The sequence below is a fragment of the Oratosquilla oratoria genome, chromosome 20 (genome assembly GCF_046742065.1).
Source record: "Oratosquilla oratoria isolate Oo_2021 chromosome 20, ASM4674206v1, whole genome shotgun sequence".
Classification (NCBI taxonomy): Eukaryota; Metazoa; Arthropoda; class Malacostraca; order Stomatopoda; family Squillidae; genus Oratosquilla; species Oratosquilla oratoria.
The window spans coordinates 51,598,977-51,622,843 of NC_134796.1; the positions used below are offsets into that span (position 1 = coordinate 51,598,977).

At 39.8% G+C, this 23,867-nt stretch overlaps 2 protein-coding genes across 12 annotated transcripts in view; one reads left to right on the top strand and one right to left on the bottom strand.

Annotated features, from left to right (window-relative positions):
* The first annotated feature begins 335 nt into the window (after positions 1 to 335).
* LOC143036576 (uncharacterized) lies at positions 336 to 22,025 on the top strand. Of its 4 annotated transcripts, none has more exons than XM_076204112.1 (6): positions 344 to 498; positions 4,428 to 4,567; positions 6,309 to 6,475; positions 10,751 to 10,915; positions 17,297 to 17,504; positions 17,605 to 22,025. In XM_076204112.1, the coding sequence occupies exons 2-6, from the start codon at positions 4,559 to 4,561 to the stop codon at positions 18,388 to 18,390; spliced, it is 1,335 nt and encodes a 444-aa protein (XP_076060227.1). In that variant the 5' UTR covers positions 344 to 498; positions 4,428 to 4,558; the 3' UTR covers positions 18,391 to 22,025. The 4 variants fall into 4 exon arrangements, with proteins under 4 accessions (XP_076060226.1, XP_076060227.1, XP_076060229.1 ...); XM_076204113.1 differs by lacking the exon at positions 344 to 498 and adding an exon at positions 626 to 732; XM_076204111.1 differs by lacking the exon at positions 4,428 to 4,567 and having other exon boundaries at positions 336 to 498.
* The window catches only part of Esyt2 (extended synaptotagmin-like protein 2), an 82,904-nt gene continuing 78,976 nt past the window's right edge, over positions 19,940 to 23,867 (bottom strand). For all 8 annotated transcript variants that reach the window (XM_076204106.1, XM_076204103.1, XM_076204105.1 and 5 more), the window contains one exon: positions 19,940 to 22,166. In XM_076204106.1, the coding sequence (XP_076060221.1) occupies positions 22,080 to 22,166 (87 nt within the window). In that variant the 3' untranslated portion in view covers positions 19,940 to 22,079. The remainder of the gene's footprint in view (positions 22,167 to 23,867) is intronic.

Below are 23,867 nucleotides of genomic sequence, written 5' to 3' on the forward strand. Positions count from 1 at the left end.
GCTCTATGTCTTATGTAGGACTGGATTGCCACTACACTTGCCGGTATTCAGGAGGTAAAAAATTAGCTTAGCAAGTGAATAAAGTGATGCAAGATGTGGTTTGGAGGGGGAGAGGGATTGTGTACAAACACATACAAGACTGTGCAAGTCCACTGATGTAAATAAAACTGATGTAAATAAAACAGAAATAGCATTTTACAAAATGTTTTATCTTCTGTAAATACTAATTTTTCCTGGCAGTCACCCACCGGAGACTTTGATATATAATGACGCATTTTATTGCCGCATAATCTGTTTTGCGAACCAAACTCTTGTTCGTAGTCATGGTAACCGCGTCTCTTCAGATGTGTTGACCTATCGTCCGCACACGGACGTCGGCACCGAAGCAAGCAAGGGAGGAGATGTAGTTCACACTGTGCAGAACAGTATTAGACGCAACAACGGGAAAGCGGTGCTGTCTGCGTGTCCCGTACATTTTACACTATCATGGAGATGCAGGTGAGTGTAAGCTGTACCTTGATGGGGCATAAGGTCATGTTTTCCTCCCGGTTGTTTTGGGAAAGCACAAGATACCAAGGACGAAGTGACGCAACACTGCATTGAGGGAAAGTGGGAAGGACGTGATGGTTGGCCGTAGGCCAGTTTACGCTAAGGGTTGTGCACGAGGCGGTTGTGCATCACGGCATTTTTGCGTGGATGTGATAACCGAGAGGATACAACAGCATGGGCACGGTCTGCTTTATTATTTAGTGGGATGATGTGCGGTCACCGTATGACCTTTGGCTTTACCGTATAGTTACATAACCCCCCTTTTATGGTTAAAGATCAGTAATGACTTTTGTAGGACACAATAATATTATGAAAAGTACAGCATTGTAGATCATGCATCTATAGTGAAAAGTGTAGATTGGCAGTTTCTGTTGTGATTTTTTGCATGATGCCATTAGTTTGAAAATAATGTTCACATTGGTGTTCAATTTTTCACATCAGTGGATTTCGTTTTTCTTTACTTTTCATATTTCTTTTTCCTGGATGTTGAAACACTACATGTAAGGGCGTGCCCTTCAGATTTTGTTGTTGTTAGTGCAAATTTTAATCTGCATAATCTATCACAGTTTAACTTACTATAATGATCCACCCCCACAAGTTTGATTCATGCTAACAAGAAATGATTTTAATCATTTGAGGTAAGACCATGTACAATTGGAGTTTAAGGCAACATTAATTAAATCATTTACAGTCAAACCTTTTATAAAAAAAATCTGGATGATTTTAGATTATTTTATTCAGTTTAGGGCAAGATGCCAAGAGGTCTCCTTCACTTCTGTAGGGGTCACAGCTGAATGAAATAGTCTAGCAGCACCAAAAATGAAAAGAACAAGTACTGTCAGGTATGGCAAGGGTTAATTGAGAGTGGTTAATCCCTTTCAATCCTGAAGATGTCTCATAGCTGATTAAAATACCATGGCAGCAACAAAATATGGATAGAGTTAGATGTTGGTCAAGAAATGAGAACCAACATATCTGTGACAGTGTTTGATATTGTATATATATCTTGCCTTTTGGAGTGATTGAAGTGGCATGTAGTTTTGATACTAATTCATAAATTGGATACCATCGATACATTTAACAAACACATTAGTAGATCAAATTATTTTCAGACTTATAATTTTGGTTACTAAGGAAAAAAGGGAAAGATGTAGTAGAATGCAGGAAATGTAGAGTAATGAAAATCACTGCCTGTAACCTCATGACTGTTGGCAAAAGGCCTCGGACCCTCCCATAGATATTAGTGTGGGACTGTTTCTCCAACACTAACTCTTAATACAGGTACACCATTGAATATTTGGCGATATGCTGGATTATTGATTTTCTCAAACAATAGTGCTCATGTAATAATAATTCATTGGTATACCATTTGACACCCTAATTATTCACCATCTCCATGTCTTGAAATAGTACAAATTGATACTCCCAAATTTGACACTTAAAATATAAATTAAAGATCAAATAGATGCATTTAAATGGTAGATTTTATTAGTGTGTTTGTGTGTATTTACTTAGTTGTAGTATACATGGTTAGAGCAAGGCTCATGGGGTCCTGTCTCTTCCTTCCTCTGTGCGAGTGGTCACTGGAGGTGACCATGGTGTAATTGGTAAGCATACCTACCCAGCAAGTGGGAGGTCCTGGGGTCTATCCTAGGGCAGTGCCAGCTTTTCAGTGACACTCCTTATCCACCATTCTCCATTTGTCAAAACTTGCCTTGAATTATTATGTAGTGTTGGCTTAGGTTATATTTTCATCTAACTTATTCCACAAGAGGAAAACTATACTGCCTGATGCCTTTTAAACAAGTATGTTGTCTTTTGTCAGTTTTTTTTACTACAACCTTTAGCCAATCTTTTTTCTATTACTAGTAATTCTTTTCTGTCCAATTTCATTAAACCTGTTTCCAGTTTAATTGTCATAATCATGTCCTCTCTCTTCACTCTTTCAAGGTGGGAATTCCTAGTTTCTTCAAACTTTTCTTGTATATCATGTTATGTGTGTGATTCACTATGGTCTTAGATAATGTGTTGGACTCCAATCAACAACTGTTACTCTCCCAGATGAGAGCTCAGAGTTCATATATAGCTCAATCTATGGATAATGTTATGACCTTACATGCCAAAGTTGGAGTGCAGGCTCGCAGTGCAGTGGAGGTGAAATTTTTCAAAATTGAGCAGGACTCGAACTCAGATCACTGAATTAGCAGTTGAGAGTGGTACCACTACATATACACACCTTGTGGCACTGTGGTTAGAATTCTCGCCTGCCATTACGGCAGTCTGGGTTTGACTCCTGCCCAGGGCTGAAATAATTTCAGTATTGCTTCGCTGCGGGGTGTTACTCCAACTCTCATGGGCGGGGAGTTAGGGTGTGTGTGTATAAGGTCACAGTATTACCCATAGATCGGTCATACGAGCTCTGAGCTCTCATCCGGGAGGTTAATAACTGTTGATCACAAGTCCAACACATGATCCAAGACCATGGTGAAACCATGGTGGTGAATATGATTACAGTATTCAGGGAATAGATTGCATTGACAGAAGATATCTCCTGATTAAAGATGTGAGGTTTTTTAAGAGGTCATGGGAGCAAAATAAGAAAGAACCACGTGTCTAAAGGATGTGAAAAAAGATAGTTTTCCATATAGATGCATAAATACCTGGAATAACTTAGGAAGTGATGTAGCTCAAGCTCAAACAACACAAGAGTTCGGATCTAAATACAATGATTGGAAATCAATGATATAGATTAAGTTGCAACTGTACATGAATTTCAGGCTAATTAGGATCAATAATTAATTAGAGAATAGGATATGGGACCCAACAAGCATTGCCTCTCTTCCTGTATACTACAATTAGGTAAATATGATTAGGTAAATACACACACTTGTGGCTAGATGTGATAAATTGGAAGGTAGGAGATGGAACCTAATGAGTGTTTTTCCTTTCCTGTATACTATACAGTGAGACCTCTCATTAACGGATGTTAATTAGCTGTGTTTGCGGTGTTTTGGAGTGGTTTTTGGGTGGCATAGTGATTGCACTCACTAAACAACAGCGCCAAAAACACCGAAAATACTGCAAACACAGCTAATTAACATCCGTTAATGAGAGGTCTCGCTGTATAATAATTTGGAGAGTAAAAGACAGGACTCCCGTGAATGTTTCTCCTTTCCTCATAAAAGGGGTAGCTGGGTCAAAGCACACACAATTAACACTTGTTTAACCTTCCTGCCATCTTACCTTGTATGAGGTATTGACTGCATAAGTTGAATGCAATCAATATTTTAGGAATTTTAGTGACATCCCTGTGGACCACAGTCACAATTTTTTTTTTCTCTTTTTTTTTAAGGATTAGATACTAATCTCCACTTGATGGAATGTTGATCACTTTCAACTTCTACTGCCTTTCCAGTCTGCAATCTATCTATATAACAAAAGCATTCTTCCCTCTCAAGGGAGGTAACCAGCCAAGGCCTGCATCCACCCTCCACCTATCCCACACCCATCCAACTCCCAGTTATTTTCCTTTTAATTAAATGTCTCGTACTTCCTTGTGGATGAAGTCCTGTCCCTTTCCTTCACCCACTGCCTGGGTCAAAAACAATGTAGCAGACACAGCACCTTCATAGCAGGGCCTGACAGCCACACAGCATTCTTTTCAGATTAGACTTTAGTCTCCACTTGAAAGAATGTTGGTAATTTTTAACTTGTTGTCCTTCCAGTTAGGTACCCTCCTTAAATCTCTCATTTCATGCCTCTATGATTCCACCTCTTCAATGCAATGTTGTCCTCAAGGGTGGAAATGGTAGTTATTTTTTACTAAACTTGTAATTCCTCCTATCTCAGCTTCTTGAGAATAAAGTCCCTCTCCCCAGCTACACCACTTGGGACAAAGGTAATGCAGTTAGGCACAGCACCTCTACAGCAGGATCCAATAGCCAGAGTTGGTTTGCCCCTTGTGCTTTATCATATGGCAGCCCTCCTGTTCATCCACTCAAAATAATTTATGAAACAGGTGAGAAGAACATCACTTTGGGCTGTGTCCTGTTTTAATGTGTTTACCGTCTCCTTCCCTTCAACTCCAACTTTTGCATATCCCTATTTGACAGATATTCCATATGCATCAAAAGCCCCCTTCACTCCATTTGTCCACTTCATTCATGGTTTTACTCAAGCTTACATCATCCACCTTTGCTTTTCACACTCTTGTTGCTGGTCACTACAAGGTCATTCTTTCTGGATGCCCAAACGTCCGTGCCATCAAATTAGTCGCCCCTTCTGACAACTCTTTCTGACCCTGTCTTGTGCTAACTGTTACATCTCTTGTTCTATACATTCTTGTAACACCTTTCATATTTTTTAAACACTTCAGATCAAAAACATTTAAGACATCCTTTTTGCCAACCATGTATTCCAATTTTTTGCTTCACACAGTACCAGTCACTCCTTCGTTCAACTTTCTCTTTCCATTCATTCTCAAGTACAATGGTACCTCAGAATTCAAATTTGGTCATTACTGGAGGGCATTCAAATTTTGAAAAGTTTAGAGTCCTAAAGCGATTTTATCTTTGTTTGAATTTGAACATTGATGTAACCTATACAGTACACAAGAATTATAATTTTTATTTATTATTATATTACTTACAATTTTTAAGAAACTTATTAATGTCTTTTAGGATACTATCTTTTTATCAAAACATACATATATGATGTGGCTATATTCTTTTATTTTTATTTTTAAGTTTCAAGAGAAGTTCAACTTCTGGGACAAATTTTTCTCAAAAAAAAAAAAAAAAAATCTGTGGGGCATTGGAGTTCCAAGGTGCCATTGTATATATTTCATATGTCCCACTTAATTTTTGCACTATAATTCGTCTCCACAACCACCCCCATTCACTTGTACACCTCATCACAACTTTTGACTACATTTACTTGTAAATTCTCTTCTCTCACACATCCTTCCAAACACTGTCACCAATTGCTTCTGTCTTCTCAGAATCAGCCACAAATACAGTGTCATCTGCTAAAACAATGGTGGATCCTCCCTGTCTTTACCATTCCATAGGAGCAATCAAGGGTGCTTGTTTGTGGTCCTGCACAGTGGACAGCAGAGAGAATTTTCAAATGTATTGTCATCTGCAAACAACAATGGTGCATCCTTTATGTCTTTACCATCCCAAAGGAACAATGATGTGTGCTTGTTTGTGGTCCTGCACAATGGACAGCATTGAGAATCATCAAATGTAATGTCATTTACAAATGACAGTGGTGCATCCTCCATGTCTTTATCAGCCCATAGGAACAATAAAAGGTGCTTGTTTGTGGTCCTGCACAGTGGACAGCAGAGAGACTAGTCTTCCTATTGGCCATTTTCAGAACCCATTAACTCAACTGTATTTATTCCATCTTTTCACTTGTGAAGAGTTGATGACCAACAATTGCTCCCCTCTTGCAACTTTCAACAGGTAACATTAACAGTCCACATTTATACAATACAGATGGTAGTCCAAAGTTTCTTCCCATAAATCAGTGGGAGGGGTCAAGGACCACTGTGGGTTTCCAGTCTCCTATAGGAAGTAGGACTACTATTTTCATATTCATGGAGAAAGTAGAAGGTACACTGAATAAAGAAAAAACCCAGTACTATTATCTTCTTTCTTTTCTTCCTCATTCATTCATTCATTTACATCATCTTGTTCTTCATCTTCCTCCTTCACAATTAATGTACATTATTTGATATTGTATCTACATTGCAGGGTGATAGCACTACAGCACCTTTAATGGTGGCATTTGGAAACCCACTTCTGGACATGACAGCAGTTGTCAAGGACACATCCTTGCATGAAAAGTATAACTTGCCTGTTGATGGACAGCTAGAAGTCACCCAGGAGCAACAACCAATATTTAAAGAAGTAACTGAAAAGTGAGTGACCTTTTTTTTTTTTTTTTTTTTTTTGAAGAAAATTAGTGGTAGATGTTAGTGCTCATTTTGGTCCTACAAAATAGAAGTTGAAGAGGCTCATCTCTGTGCCACCCATCTTCAGAATTAAGTAATACCCTTTATTCCATCACATTACTAAAAGGCATCCTCCACCTTTTAAGGGAGGTAGCCAACCAAGGCATATACCCATCCTGCATCCATGTTTTTCTTTTATATTAGCTCCTTGGCCATCACTGCCTGGGTCAGAAACAATGCAACAAAACACAGCTTTCATAGCAGGGCCCAGTAGTTGCAACAGGTTTACCCCCATATATGTAGAGGACTCGTCAAAAGTATGCAGCACCTACCCATTGAGGCCACATATTTATGACAAAAAGAGGAAAGCATTTTCTTTGGTGAAATTATATAAATAGAACATATCTGGCAACCCTCAATTGTCACTCTGGGCCAGCAGAGTGGAATGTGAGGAAGAACCCAGGTAACCTCTCTGTTAGGGACCATCCCTTTTTTCACACTGTTTTTCTTCATTTCCGTAGGATCTGTATTGTTACCATGGCCCCTACAAAGATATAATTGGACTAAAGAAGGCGGCCCATGGAACTAAAGAAATCGGTGAAATGTTGAAGGTGGCCAAGTCCAAAATCAAGAAGTACATGGTGCAATTTTGGGAGGGAGGAGGGCTGGAGATACCATCCAAGTAACTTGGTGTAGGGAGTCCTAATAAGACTTCTTCAGAGATCTTGCTTTTGTTAGTGGATTTGACCAAAGTAGCTTTATAGTATTCAAAACCCATGGAGAAGTCTTATTAGGATCCTGTCCTAGGTTTCTAGGATGGTATCTCCAGCCCTCCTCCCCAAAATCATACCATTTATCTCTTCAATAGTTTTCTCCCAATCCCATATATCTACAAAACCTCCCACAGTGCCTTTCTGTCAAGTTTTCTTGCATATCTGCCTTACCACAAGGCAACGGTGTCTCAACGCGAAGCTCCTAGATTTGCCTGTAATAGGCAAGGCCAGAGGGAAATACCTATTGAATGAACGGGGAAGCAATGCTGTTTCAGGGTCACAGTAGAGGCAAAATTGCTGGTTCCAACTTTGGGAGAAAGTCAGGAAGGAAAGATAATGATTTTTGTCATGACACAACAGTGTTGATGACAGTGACATGAAGCGATACTACTAGATTTGACTTTAACAGGCAAAGCCAGATAAAAATACTTGTCACTTAGATGGACAGGGGAGTAAAGCTATTCAGGGTTACAGTAGAGGCAAACTATTGCTGATTCCAACTTTTTGGAGTGAGTCAGTGAGGAAAAATAGGGGTCTTTGTCTCTGAAGTCACTCAGCAGGATTGTGGGAGAGACATATAGACTAGTGGACGGGTGGTGAGATAAACACAGGGAACCGTTTAGGGATTTATTCTAACGTTTCGTCCTTACCAGGACTTCTTCAGGTACTCTGAAGAAGTCCTGGTAAGGATGAAACATCAGAATAAATCCCTAAACGGTTCCTTGTGTTTATCTCACCACCCGTCCACTCATCTGTCTTACATATTTCAACATATAGACTACTGCAGAAAATTAAGGTGGTGTTCCATTATATGGATGAAGATATGATGAAAAAACTCATCGAAACCCTGATATGTCCAAGAATGGAATACCCATCAGTAGTACAGTCCCCACACAGAGTGAAGGATATAAGCAAGATGAGAAAATACAAAGGTCAGCAACTACTTTTTTCCTGGATACCATTACATAGTCCATTAATGTTTTATCAACCACCCTTCCATCCACTATCCTTTCTCATTTGTACTCGTGCTTAACCTTTTTCCTAAACACTGTGTGGGCCATCATCAACTCTTTCTAAACACATCACTATAAACTTTCTACTATGACTTTTACTTGTCACTCCAGACTTCCCAACCACTATGTCTATTGGTTCTCCCAAAAACACTACATTGATATTAGTCCCAAAATTCTCTGAGCACTAATTTAACCTCCTCAATTATGCATCACAATATGCACATTACAAAATATAAAGTTACTGCTCTTTCACCCAGAATGAATATAATGTCACAGAAAATTTGATCAAGCCTGTTCACAGAATACAGGGGCCACTCAGCTACAACTACAAAATAAACAATCAGGAAGCTGATGTCTGCATCCTCATATACCCCATTTGTGGCTCATGATGCATACATAGGCGTCATTGTATTCAAGAGGTAAAATCTATCTAAAAAGCCTCCCTTTCCTCTACACTCTTCTCACTACCAGGCCCATGTGCACTTGCAAAAACCCACATCTCCCATCCCAGTTTTCCCTTCATCTCCATTAACCTTGAAGAAACCTTCCACTCCACCATATGCTTACCTATCTCCTTACTCACTCCCTTCCCTCCCTTGTCCTCTCCTCACTCCCAACACCCTCCCCACTACACTCCCAAACTCACAATCACCCCTCAAACAAAGCCATCTTCCTACGCACAAACATACTGCCTATCTTTTCCTGTAACACACCTATGCACATTAAGAGACCCAAACCTGAGGGTTCTGTTTGGAAAACTCCCAGACCCTCTTTTATCTTGACTTCTCATAGGAATTTACCCCTCAGGGATACAGAGAGCAAGATGCCAGGTCCCATTGCTCCACCCCATTTTAGCTACACTTATGGGAGAGTATGTGATAGAAGAAAGCTAAAGATAAATGTGGGTAAAAGTAAGGTGATGAGATGTACAAGGGGTGAAAGTGGCAGTAGACTGGAAGTGAACATTAAGGGAGAGCGACTGGAGGAAGTGGATAGTTTTAGATACTTGGGTGCAAGTGTAGCAGGAAAAGGTGGAGTGAAGGTGGAGGTAGAATGTAGATTGAGAGAAGCGAGTAAATGCCTTGGTGGTTTAAAGAGTGTAATGAGGAATAGACATTTGGGAATGGATGCGAAGAGGAGACTGTATGAAGGAGTGATTGTGCCAACAGCACTGTATGGGGCAGAAACGTGGAACATAAGAGAAGAAGAGAGAAGGAGTTTGAATGTGTTTGAGATGAGGTGTCTGAGAAGTATGGTGGGGGTTACTAGGCTAGATAGAGTGAGAAATGAGGAGGTGAGGAGGAGAACAGGGGTGAAAAAGGATTTGGGAGATAGGGTTGATGAAAGAATATTGGGATGGTTTGGACACATGGAAAGAATGAGTGAAGAAAGACTAGTTATAGAGGTATGGAAGGCAGATGTGGAGGGAGTGAACATGAGGGGACGTCCTAGGATGAGGTGGATGGATGGGGTGAAGGGGGCTTTGGGGAAGAGGGGAATGTCTGTTGAGGAAGGAAGGGAGAGGACGGAAGACAGAGGTGAGTGGAGAATGGTTGTATATGGATGATGTTGTGATTGCATGAGGAGAAAGGGGCGGGGGGGGTGGGGGGGTAGTATGTGTGAGTAAATTTTGACGCAGCCCGAAGGGATTTCTCCCCGTCCTCGCCTTATATGCAAAGGGGGACGGAGAGGGGGGGTCGCCGATTAAATGAAGCGGCCTTGTTGTGGATGTGCTGTGTCTTGCGACACTGCTTCTGACCCAGGGCGGTGGGCAGGGTGCAGGGATGACCCGTCATCCAGGAGGTGCTCAGATGAGAGGAAGGGTGGGAGGGATGTGGAGTGTATTTGGGGATGTAATGGGTGGGAGTGTTTTTGTGCCTTTCCCTTTTTGGCTACCTCCCTTGGAAGGGGGAAAAAGCCTTGGTATATGTATGTATGTATGACCCCAGAGTGCGGAGACTTGGTGGAGGTATTCTTTCTTCCTCCCTACCACGGGACATAGGCAAAAATGGAAATATATACTCAGAGAAGTGGTACAGGACAATATACCCAGAGAAGTGGTACAGGACAATATCTAGAGGGGGACAGCATAACAGAGGGACAGTAGCAATACAATAAAGTAGCATAATTTCTCTATGACTAGAGATTTCCTCTAACATCGACAAAATTATGCAAGACTCTGGTCCATAGGGACACCCCATATAGTCCCTAAAGTATTGGCTGCATGCTATTGTGCAAATTATACTGCACTTTAACATGCAGCCATTACCCCAGAGGGGTAAACATTACCATATTTTTTGAAGCACTATGCACATTCAGATTGAACTGACATTTTGATTCACCTGTAGTACATTTTAGATTGAGGGGTTGTCACTGCAGGTATATATGGTGTTTAAAAGAAATAGGTGAAATAAATTAAATCACAGGCCACTAGAATTTGTCTATATTCTTTTCAGGTACAGCATTGAATATACAGCTGGAGGATGTGCTCTTAATACCTCAAGAGTTTTTTCATGGTTACTGGGTAAACATGGAAAAGTTACATTTGTCGGAGGCATTGGCAAAGATGATAGAGGTGATAAATTGGCCAGCATTGTTGAAGAAAGTGGAGTGAAGACAAAGTAAGTAAAGATTTGTTTTAAAAGAAAGTACTTCAAATGAAGAGATCTGTATTTATAAGGATTGTGTATGCATGATTTGCTTAGTTGTTGTACACCCACTCCTCGTTTAACGACCTACTCGGTTAACGACAACTCGGAGTAACGACGGGCTTTATGACAGACCAATATTCGTTTAACGTAAATCTCCCGAAGTTACGATGTCGTGTACGATAATTAAGTTGGCTGAGGCAAATTTGTATGATGTTATAAATGAACTTGTACGGTGGATATTAGCTGTGAGGTAAAGTGTTCTGAAGCTTAGGTCTACATTACCATCCTGCAAGCTGGAAAAACTACCTGGGGTACAATATATACCGGTAGTGGTAAATTTTTAGTTTCAACCAAGGGTGCAATATAGCAATAGAAAATTAATTATTAATTATTAAGTTGCTGAATGTGAAGGAGGATAGGGAAGGAAAGATAGCTGCAGTGGGAAATACGAAGAAAATGAGAGTGATGAGTGAGGAGAATGGAGGAGAAATAAGGAAGGATGAGGTGAAGGCAGTTGTAAAGATGATGAAAGCAGGTAAGGCACCTGGTCTGGATGGATGTCATGCAGAATGTCTGAAAAAGGGAGGTTCAGTGATGGTGGACTGGTTGGTGAGGTTATTTAATGTTTGCTGGAGAGAGGGTAGAGTACCGGAGGACTGGAGTAGTGCCTGTATAGTTCCTCTTTACGGGGGAAAAGGGGACAAGTGTGAGTGTAGTGATTTCAGAGGGATTAGCCTGTTGAGTGTAGTAGGGAAGGCTTATGGGAGAATCTTAATTGAGAGGATTAGGAGAGGAACAGAAGGAGTAATTGGTGAGGAACAGTGTGGATTTAGGACGGGTAGAGGTTGTGTAGATCAGATCTTTGTGGTAAGACAGATATGTGAGAAAGCTATAGGAAAGGGGAAGGATGTTTTTTGGGCTTTTATGGATCTGGAAAAGGCTTATGATAGGGTAGACAGAAAGGCACTGTGGGAGGTTATGCAGATTTGTGGGATAGGAGGAAGGCTTTTGGGAGCTGTCAAGAGTTTTTATGTGAGTGGTAGAGCATGTGTTAGGATCAGAAATGGAGAGAGTGAGTGGTTTGAAGTAAAGGTGGGACTTCGTCAAGGATGCGTTATGTCGCCCTGGCTGTTCAACTTATACATGGATGGGGTGGTGCGAGAGGTGAATGCTAGGGTAGTGAGTCAGGGATTGGAGATGGTTAAAGAAAATGGAGAAAAGTGGGAGGTGAGCCAGCTATTGTTTGCGGACGACACTGCGCTTGTGGCAGGGTCAGAGGAGGGATTGAGGAAGCTGGTGGCAGAGTTTGGGAGAGTATGTGATAGAAGAAAGCTAAAGATAAATGTGGGTAAAAGTAAGGTGATGAGATGTACAAGGGGTGAAAGTGGCAGTAGACTGGAAGTGAACATTAAGGGAGAGCGACTGGAGGAAGTGGATAGTTTTAGATACTTGGGTGCAAGTGTAGCAGGAAAAGGTGGAGTGAAGGTGGAGGTAGAATGTAGATTGAGAGAAGCGAGTAAATGCCTTGGTGGTTTAAAGAGTGTAATGAGAAATAGACATTTGGGAATGGATGCGAAGAGGAGACTGTATGAAGGAGTGATTGTGCCAACAGCACTGTATGGGGCAGAAACGTGGAACATAAGGGAAGAAGAGAGAAGGAGTTTGAATGTGTTTGAGATGAGGTGTCTGAGAAGTATGGTGGGGGTTACTAGGCTAGATAGAGTGAGAAATGAGGAGGTGAGGAGGAGAACAGGGGTGAAAAAGGATTTGGGAGATAGGGTTGATGAAAGAATATTGGGATGGTTTGGACACATGGAAAGAATGAGTGAAGAAAGACTAGTAAAAGAGGTATGGAAGGCAGATGTGGAGGGAGTGAACATGAGGGGACGTCCTAGGATGAGGTGGATGGATGGGGTGAAGGGGGCTTTGGGGAAGAGGGGAATGTCTGTTGAGGAAGGAAGGGAGAGGACGGAAGACAGAGGTGAGTGGAGAATGGTTGTATATGGATGATGTTGTGATTGCATGAGGAGGAATGGGCGGGGGGGGGGTAGTATGTGTGAGTAAAGTTTGACGCAGCCCGAAGGGATTTCTCCCCGTCCTCGCCTTATATGCAAAGGGGGACGGAGAGGGGGGGGTCGCCGATTAAATGAAGCGGCCTTGCTGTGGATGTACTGTGTCTTGCGACACTGCTTCTGACCCAGGGCAGTGGGCAGGGTGCAGGGATGACCCGTCATCCAGGAGGTGCTCAGATGAGAGGAAGGGTGGGAGGGGTGTGGAGTGTATTTAGGGATGAAATGGGTGGGAGTGTTTTTATGCCTTTCCCTTTTTGGCTACCTCCCTTGGAAGGGGGAAAAAGCCTTGGTATGTGTATGTATGTAATTTTGTAAATTATAATGTATCAACGTAATATGCAATTTTGTGAGCGGAAATAAAAAAAAGGTGCCAAAACAAATTTCGTAAGTAACGAAGTCATGTCGGACGAATGGTACACCATGTTTGTTATGATAGATGCCGATGTCGAGGAAATGAAAGGATGATAAATTCGCCTAACCTAAACTAAATTAACCTAACCTGTGTTTGATAAATCATTACCTGCAAATTAAATGTCATCCGGCTCGTCCTTGTTGTCGTCGTCGTGAGAGACGTTGGCAGACGACAAGATGGCGTCCCGATCCTATGCCACCGACTTCGTTCATTAGCATATTTTCTTGTAGCATGGTATTTTTTACTTTCATTTCCGCCCACAAAATTGCATATTACGTTGATACATTTTAATTTACAAAATTAGTAATTAATTTTCTATTGCTATGTTGCGCCCATGGTCGAAACTAAAAAATACCCCGGTATTCAATATGAAATGTCAGCATACGCGGATTTGGTCATATACGGTAATTTCGGGAACATAACCACCGTAAATAAACAGTAAATAAAGCTTTAATGTACTGTATAAAAGAGGGAAATACATGAAAATAAAGATACATGTATTGCTGGACATTGTACATACAGTACATATATGTATACACTTTCACTTAATGACCAATTCGGTTAACGACGGCACACTGGTCCCAATTGTCGTTGTTAAACGAGGAGTGGTTATATATGGAATTGGGAGCTGTGCTCATGCCATATTTTTATGTGTTGTTGGTATGGATTGTATTCATCCAGTTTGTTCCATTTTTCAAACAAACTAAGATTTCAACTTTTTACTTCTTGGGTCTTCGTCCTATACCAACAGGTCCTTTTTGTCCCACTCTCTTTCTTTCAAACAAGCTTGGTTCTTCATCCCATACCAACAGATTCTCTCTCTCTCTCTGTCTCTCTCTCATCCTCCCCTTTCTCTCTTTCTTTGTCTCTGTTTCTCTCTGATCTAGAATGAATTTTTCCAATGTGGGAAGACTTTGTTTTCTGTCTTTTCTCTAATTGTGCTACAACTACCCCTGAAGAAATATATAAACTAAAAAGCAAGCACAGCCTAAGAGAACAAGAAAAAGAACAACTGCAGTCTTTAAGCAAAAACATTAACCTAATAAAACAAACAAATGAAGTAGATGGTAAAACAAAAAACTGGAGAACAGTTAAAAAAAACATTGAAAATTAACACACACACACATGCAGTGGTTTTAACAGTTCTCCAAAATATTTTATTTATTAGAAAATTAGAGAGTAGGAGATGGGACCCAATAACTGTTGCTATTTTCCTGTATACTACAATTAGGTAAATAGACACACACACACACACCCGATAGATTGTATTAACAGAAGAGATCTCCTGATTAAAGATGGTAGGGCTTTAAGAGGTCATGGGAGCAAATTAAAAAAGACCACATGTGGAAAGGATGTGAAGAAATACAGTTTTCCATATATATGCATAAATACCTGGAATAGCTTAGCAAGTGATATAGCCCAAACTCAAACAATACACAAGTTCAAATCTAAATGTATCACTGTGCTGCGGGGTGTTACTCCAACTCTCATGGGCAAGGAGTTGGGGGTGTGTGTGTGCATGTAAGGTCACAATATTACCCATAGATCAGTCACACGAGCTCTGAGCTCTCATCCGGGAGGTTAATAACTGTCTATCACGAGTCCAACAAGTGATCCAAGACCATGGTGAATAACACACACTCAACCCACCCCTCTCTTGCAGCACATCACTTGAGTGAAAGATTAAAAGGTTCGACATTCACAATCTGTCAGATCTGAATCCAAATTGACTGCTCATCTCTTCAAGATTTTGGTCCATCAGTCTTTCACAATCCTCTTGCATAATTCCACTATTGTGCTGGTCAGTGATGCTGGCCTATAATTTAGTGGTGGCTCCTTCCACCTTTGTGAATTGGAAATGGGCTTATGTGGTACCAATTCACACTGTGCACATAAGTGTACAAGTGCACACATTTATATGTGGATTTTTGTGCACATACATTGGCATATTGAGCATGTGTACATGCATGTATTTACCTAGTTGTATTTTACGGAAAGAGAGCTATGCTCATAGTGACCCGCTTTTGTGTCTCTCTGCATCCAGTTTGTTCTTAAAAACTTGCATAGTTTTAGCACTCACTGTTTCCTCACTCAGTTTGTTCCAGATATCTATCACTCTGTGTGGGAAGCTATTCTTTTTCAGATCTCTTCTGTAACTCCTTAAGTTTCTTCTCATGTCCTCTTGTTTTTCTTCTGTCCCACCTTAGTAAGTCGTCTCTATCAAGAATTTCCATCTCTTTCATAAATCTGTAAATGGTTAACATATCAAGTGTTTGGGTGTTTTTGCATTAACAAATGTATGTGTGTGCAATGCATTCATGTACTGTATTTACCTAGTTGTATTTTACGGGAAGGGGAACTATGCTTGTGGTGTCCCATCTTCATATCTCATTTTATCTAAACTGTTTTTAAATTCATGTATTGTTTTTGCATACACCACTTTCTCATCTAACTTGTTCCAAATGTCTATTACTCTGTGAGGAAAGCTGTTCTTTTTCAGATTTCTTCTATAGCTGTCTTTCTTGATTTTCTTTCCGTGTCCTCTTGTATTTCTATCATCCCATTTTATTAGATCCTCTCTAAGTGTATATATGTGCACATACGAGTTGAAGTGTTTTGGGATTGTTGATTGGAGGTCAAATTCTTTTTGTGTGTACAGACGCTCCTCTACTTATGTTCATTCGTTTTACGTTTTTTTGATTTTACGTTTGAACTGACTAAAAATTTTTTTTGTAAACACACATTTTTGTGAATTTTTTTGTTTAGCGCGTTCTCCGTAGTACGAGACGTTCAAACGATACTTACGCATGACGCTGCGTCCATTGTTTACATGGCACAAACGACAGACTGAACGTGCCTTGCCTCCTCCTTCTCCACCATCTCACTTTATGTTGCTTGAATTTAATTTATTTGAAATTAATGTTATTATTTTACAATGTTATGTTTATAATTAATGATTTAGGGGTGTTTTATAAGATATGGTAATAGAATTTATGGATGTATAGTACAGTATGAACAGTCATACATTACTGGAATGTACAGTAACAACTTACGTTCATTTTCACGTTACGTTCGGCCGTTCGGAACGTAACTAAAACGTAAGTTGAGGAGCGTCTGTATTTACCTAATTGTAGTTTACAGGAAAGGAGCAATGTTCGTTGGGTCCTGTCTCTTATTCTCAAATTTTCTAACATACCAAGACTCAAATTTATGTATGGTTCCATCTTAATCTATATCTTGATTTCCAGTTATATTTAGATTTTAACTCGTGAATTGTTTGAGCTTGGGCTGTATCACCTAAGCTATTCCACAGGTTTATACATATGGAAAACTGTATTTCTTCACATCGTTTCAACATGTGGTCTTAATTTACTTCCATAACCTCTTAAAGCTCTCCCATCTTTAATCAGGAGATCCCTTCTATCAATTCAGTCTATCTCCTTTAGTGACCTGAACACTAATCATGTCACCTTTTTCTCCTCAATCTTTCAAGGTTGGCAGACCTTTCCTTGTCTGTTTTATCTGCCAGGCTAGGGACCAGTTTAGTTGCTGCCCATTGTATTCTTTCAATCTTGCTTATATCCTTCACTCTGTGTGGGGACCATACTACTGATGCATATTCCAATCTTGGATGTGTCAAGGTTTCAATGAGTTTTATCATCTCTTCATCCATATAATGGAACACCACTTTAATCTTTTGCAGTAGTCCATATGTACTGCAGAAGTGTGTGTGTGTGTGTGTGCTAGAGTATTTTCTGGGTTTTGTGCATCCACCTGCTATATGAAAGAATCTTTTGTGAATGTATCATTTCTGTTTTAACCTAGACGTGTCCAATAGGTAAACATGATATTGTATCTTTTTATCAGGTTTGTTGAGCAGAATGACCACCCCACTGGCTCTTGTGTTGCATTGGTTCTTGGTGCCTGGCGTTGTTTGTGTGCAGATATTGGTGCTGCTAACTTTTGTGAAGTGAATGATGTTTTCAATGACAAGATCCTACCATCACTTGAAGCAGCAGAATATATATATATTGAGGGTTATTTCATCACACATAGTTTTGAGACTGCATTAGAGGTAAGTATGTTTCAAGTTTTGTCATCATTTGAAAATGTTTACCTATTAAAAAATTTGTTTACCAGTGCTTATCTTTAAGAGGGAATGTTTCCATTTTCAGGTGGCCAAATTTGCAAAGAAACACAACAAGACCTTCATGTTTAATCTCTGTGGGAGTTATGTGTGCGAGATGTATCCAGATGAAGTGAAGGAGTTGTTACCAATGGTGGATGTCCTGTTTGGCTATGTGGAAGAGTACAAGACTCTTGCCAAACACATAAATGTTGAACTCTTGGCTGCAAAATATTCTTCAACCAAAGACAGCATCATACACAGACTGTGGAAGGTTCTCCAAGCAATTGATGGGAAAGAAGAAATTTGCAGCAAGTTAAATAAGTCAAAGAAAATCCAGCATGAAGACAATGGTGTCACTAATGAATTGTGTTTATCTGATAATAGACATTCCAGCTACAGTAATGGCATTCCTAATGGTGGTAGCTCAGATGTCAGGCAAGACTGCAAGATACCAAATGATGTTACCAATGGAACAGTTTCAGATCATAATGGGATCAACGGCCTTCATAAGGAAACGCATAATTGTAGCAATACAGCAAGTCTACCTGGAAGTCCTCTGAAATTGGTTTTGGTAACTCAAGGACCAAGTCCCATCCTCTATGTCTGCGATGAGCACATATATGAGCATCCAGTGCCACCTGTGACCACAAGTGAAATAGTGGACACTACAGGTGCTGGAGATTCATTTGTAGGTGGCTTTATAGCAGCCCTTAGTCAGAATCATTGTATAGATAAGTGTATAGATGCTGGGGCCTGGACTGCACGGCAATTGCTACGGCAGAAAGGCTGCAGCATCCCACCTCAGGAGGCCAAGTACTTTAAAACTACTTAAGTCATAGTCTTTCACCAGTGCAATACTTATGTATAGGGATCTGTACCTTACTCTTCAAACTGCATTTCAGCATGGCTTAATAGTACAAGGATATGCAAATTTAGCATGTGCAAATGGTATCCAATCATTGTGACATATGTATATGAATGAACCCAGATTCAAGTCAGGTTTGAAGCTTACTTATGTGCACACATCCAGAGAAAGAGTAAGGGCAGTCTCATGCTTAATGTCACTCAGGTGCCTGAAAAGGTCTGGAGAACAGGTAAATGCCCTGCCCCCCACCAAATCCCACTTTTGTCAAATTGTTATTGTGAAAGCCAAATGCAGCTTGTAAATATTAAAAATCGTGATCATCACAATGAAGCTGAAATGGTTTTGCACGGTTGTTAACGATATGAAAGGCTTTTGTAGGCATTGTTGATTCTCATTTATGATAGTCTATTTAGTTATTAAAGTCATGGTCCACTCCCAGGTGTAAGGGTAGAGGCGACAGCAGTCAACCAGTCGACTGCTTTAGCATTACACTTACAGCCATTACAGTTCAAAATATGTATGGGTAAGGATTCTGTCTAATTGAGAAGTGACTCGAGTACAAGTTCTCAGTTGTTAGACAAGCTACTATGTCAGGGTTGGTAAAAGCATGTGGTTAATTTTTCATCAGTACCCATAGTAATTTAACATGCCAGTACATGTTGACTTGTTTGGATGACGACTGGTATGCCAACCTCTCAGTATGTTGGGAGGCCAGTGATTGTTGATCTGATTATGGAAGAAAGATGCCTTTGTAGAACTTACAAGTTGCAGGGACCAGGATTGGAGCAACTTCGTTTTTATTTTTTGTAAAAAAAATTCTAACATGCATTAGTTCAAACATGATTGGCTCCAGATTTTTCAGCCATGAAATGTTGCATGTAAATGTTTCAACTTTTAAAGTATATTCAGTTGTGTATTTTTTATTAATATAAGGCATTTGGTGGGTTTAACTCTTGCCAGTGAAAGAGCGAGCTGTCCCAGTGGACTGGAGTTGCAAGGTATCACATATTAAGTGTGGTCACAACACAGGCACAAGTCTAATCTCTGCTCCCCTTGATCATTTTTAGAACTTGTTCCTAGTTGCCATTCTTCAACAAATTTAATTGATTTTAGTGCATGGAAGGGTGGCACAAATCCTTTTAACTAGTTACTTAGGAAAATCTAGGCATCCCATTTGTTTAATATACAGAAAAACCAATTAATGTGAAATGAACATTTGTAGGTATGAAACCTGTTAATCCCTTCTACAGATTTTATTTTGGCTAATGCCAAGTGATTTAATTCAGTATTGGGAAAGACCATTGAGTGACATGGTAGATAATTTTGTTTTGGCTATGGAGATGAAAATGAAAAGAACTATGATGGTCTATTGGCTCCCTAAAGTCCACCAACCATTTGTGAAGTTACTTGTTGGTAGCATTAACAAAATACTCCATAAACCATCACCATGTATATATGTATGTAGTATACATACACATATATAGTTTAAAAGTAGTAGGTGAAATAAATGAAATCACAATTACTAATAGCTCTATTTTGCAATACCATGTTGAACATTGCACAAATTGTTAGTAATACCAAACCTGCAACATGTTAGTCTTGTAACTGCAGAATTATCATGGAAATACACAAGACTTCACTTGTTTCTCTTTTATTCTCTGCTGACAGTTGAAAAGTACCTAAAATTAAATCTTGAAGGAAAAAAGAAAAGGAATGACAACTTTGTGCAAAGGTGCAAAGCAAGACCTATGTAGTATGAATATGAACTATAATAGTAAATGAAATCTATGGAAACCAATACACTGAGATTCCCCTTCCAGCACTGTTATCACCAGTCCAAAACCAACTCAAGTACAGAGTAAATTTTGATCTTGGAAAAAGGTAATAAATGTGAACTTTTACCCACAAATGATTTGCATAAATCTATGATTAACAATGTCAACGATTTAAGCAACACAGCACCCTTTGAGACCACCTTTCCCAATAACAATAATTACAACTAAAGCAGCACCATAATTTGTGGCATGACTTACAGACAGTGGGTTTGTCATGGGTGTGATGCAAGGTCACATCCCCTTAAGAACAAGGGTTAACATGAGCTTTGTTTAAATATACAAATTATAATAAAGTGGCCAATGACCATATTATTGAATTATTAAACCCCATTTTGGGAATGCACTTGTCAATATACTCGGGCTCTTATGAACATAGTTAAGTACTAGATATGGTGAAAGCAAGTTGGTATGAAATTCAAACCAGGTACAACAAAATTTTATTTAAAATTCTAATCAGAATTATGGCTGCAAAATACAAATTTTCAACTCATGGACGCTCTTATATCATTGTAGCACAACAGCAGTGGATGGAATATATCAGTCTTGAATGAATACAAAACTTCTAAACAAATCCCTTCACCTTGTAAGGTGATCAACTTATCCCTATCCCTAAGGCAGGCAAGTAGTAACTTATTTTTCAGCCTCAAGTAATTACTTCCTAGGGAATCTTGCATCACTAGTGCAACAACTGAAAATTTACATGTCAAGTAATAACAGGCTTAAGCAAACAAGCATCAAGTCATCTGAATCGGAACCATATTCATTTGGCACTTAACTATTAAGCCTGGGAATCAAGTTCCAGCATTTTTTTTTCCATTATCTTTTACCTTTAAAAGGTAAAGCAAATACAATAACAAACAGCATAACCAAGTGTGCGGGCAGGGAGCCAAACATTGCACTCTAATAATTTTCAATTTCAGCTGCATTGGCATAATTCCGATAGTTTGTGCAATTAACGTGTGGGCTACATCAAACTGAATTTCCTTTGGAATATAGCTTAGGTACATCAAAGATTTCACAAGCTTTTCCCCAGTACTAGGTCTGTTTTCGCATGCAAGGCAATATCTTGTCCTTCACCATAAATAGAATATGCTATTATAAAAATTGGGTGAAGAGTATATATAGTAACCTAAACAGATGGATTTAGAGCATGGTCAAGCATTACATTTTTGAAGAAAGGTGGTACTGCTGAAACAGCATGACCATGCAACCATATACATAATTTAGAATCTGTTCCTCAAAGTCTTCCTACTTTGAGATTCTATTTCTGAATAATACTAGAAAATATTCAACTCAAGGTTTGAGTACACAAAATGGCGTTTCCATGAATCAAGGCCTACTCTGTGCAGTCAACCTGTCACCTGAATAATTCTGTGTAGCATTAGCCACAATAAAATCTCAAAAGCCTCCACCAAAGCAAAGGCAACTTCTTTAACATGGTATCCTACTTTATAAATTTTAAATTGTCATGGAGGGAACCATGGACTGAAAGTGGGAATACACTGACCACCTTCACTGAGGTCAATTCCTCCACAAAATTAAGTTACAGCCATAACAAAATCTATAATGTATGCCCTCATGTTGAAGAGGTATCCATATGCTTATGGAAAAAGTTCCCTAAATTTGTAATTTCATATGTACTGTATAGCATTAGATGAACATGAATAGTTTCCATTAAATAGTTCATTTTCTTTTAGCAAGACGTTTGAACTTCTTGAAGCTGCTACGAAAGTTGCCCATCCTTTCCTTCAAGTTGTCCATCTTGCTTCGAAAACTGCTGCTACTTTTGATACTTGACCTGCCCAACACACTCGACCTATCTCACTCGCTGTCAGACTCAATCTCTGGACGCAAGTCATACCACTCTGTGGCCTTGTTTGGATCTAAGAGACCACAGTCCAGACGAATCTGAAACATGATGAAATAAAGAACATGTGATCATTAAGTCTTTACAAAACAATGTCTACAATGAATTACAATGTATATCAACCCCATGTGATTTTGGCTGTAACTATAATTTCATTCAAATAACCTAAACATTACTAAGGAGTGCTACTGAAACACATACACACACCAACTAAAGACCAGTCTCCAAGTACAAAAGAAGAAGAAAAACAAGAAAGGGACAGATGGGCAGATTGTGCCTTCTTAGATTTACAAAAAGCATTTGATAAAGTACATATATATAAATATATACCAGTCTTTTTCCCCCCTTACATGGGAGGTAGCCAAAAGACAAAGGCATAGAAACCACTCCCACCCATTCCATCCCCCTACATACTCCATCCCCCCTCTATCCTTTTTCCTCCCTCTTATCCTGGCACCTCCTGGATGACGGGTCATCCCTGCATCTTGTCCACTGCTCTGGGTCAGAAGCAGTGTCACAAGACACAGCACATCCACAGCAAGGGTACTTCATTAATTCGGCGACCCCACCCCTCTCCATCCCCTCATGCAGAAAAGGAGAAGACAGGGAGAAATCCCTTCAGGCTGTGTCAATTTATTTTTCATACATACTCCCTCACCCCCAATCCCCCACCCATTCCTCATGTATCACATCATCATCCATACACAACCATTCTCCATTCACCCCTATCTTCTGTCCTCTCCTGCCCTACCTCAACAGACATTCCCCTCTTTCCCAATGCCTCTTTTACCCCATTCATCCATCCATCTCATCTTAGGATGCCCCTTCATGTTCACTCCTTCCACACTTCTTTTACTAATTTTTCTTCACTCATTCTTTCCATGTGTCCAAACCATCCTAAAACTCTTTCATCAACCCTATCTCCCAACTCCCTTTCTACCCCTGTTCTCCTCACCTCCTCGTTTCTCACTCTATCTAGCCTAGTAACCCCTATCATACTTCTCAGGCATTTCATCTCAATCATAGTCAAACTCTTTCTCTCTTATGTTCCATGTTTCTGCCCTGTACAGTGCTGTTGGCACAATCACTTCATCATACAATCTCCTCTTAGCATCCATTCCCAAATGTCTATTTCTCATTACACTTTTTAACCCACCAAGGCATTTACTTGCTTCTCTCAATCTACCCAACTCCTCCCTTTCCTGCCACATTTGCACCCAAGTATCTAAAACTATCCACTTCCTCCAGTCTCTCTCTCTCTCTCTCAATACTCACTTCCAGCCGGCTGCCACTCTCTCCCCTTGTACATCTCATCACCTTATTTTTGCCCACATTTATCTTCAACTTCCTTCTTTCACACACCTTCCCAAACTCTGTCACTAACTTCCTCAATCCCTCCTCTGATCCTGCTACAAGCACAATGTTGTCAGCAAACTAGCACCGACACTCGCCGAACTAACATATGAGCAAAGACTATCCAAATTGAACCAACTCTGGAACAAAGAGGAGATTTGCTAACTATCTACAGAATAATGAAAGGAATGGAAGTTTTAGACAGGAACGACCTATTAATGTGGGACAACGGTAAAACAAGAGGACACGGAAAAAATTTGAAAAAGAACAGTTTCCCACACAGAGCGATAAATATATGGAACAAATTAGACAACAAAACAGTATGTGCTAACACTATACAAGATTTTAAGATAAAACTTGATGCGGAGAGATACAAAGACGGGTCACCA

Excerpts from the sequence above, each read along its gene's own strand:
- LOC143036576 (XM_076204111.1), top strand. Across the intron at positions 10,916-17,296 it reads GAAAGTGGAGTGAAGACAAA|GTTTGTTGAGCAGAATGACC; the intron begins GTAAGTAAAGAT and ends TCTTTTTATCAG. Across the intron at positions 17,505-17,604 it reads GTTTTGAGACTGCATTAGAG|GTGGCCAAATTTGCAAAGAA; the intron begins GTAAGTATGTTT and ends TTCCATTTTCAG.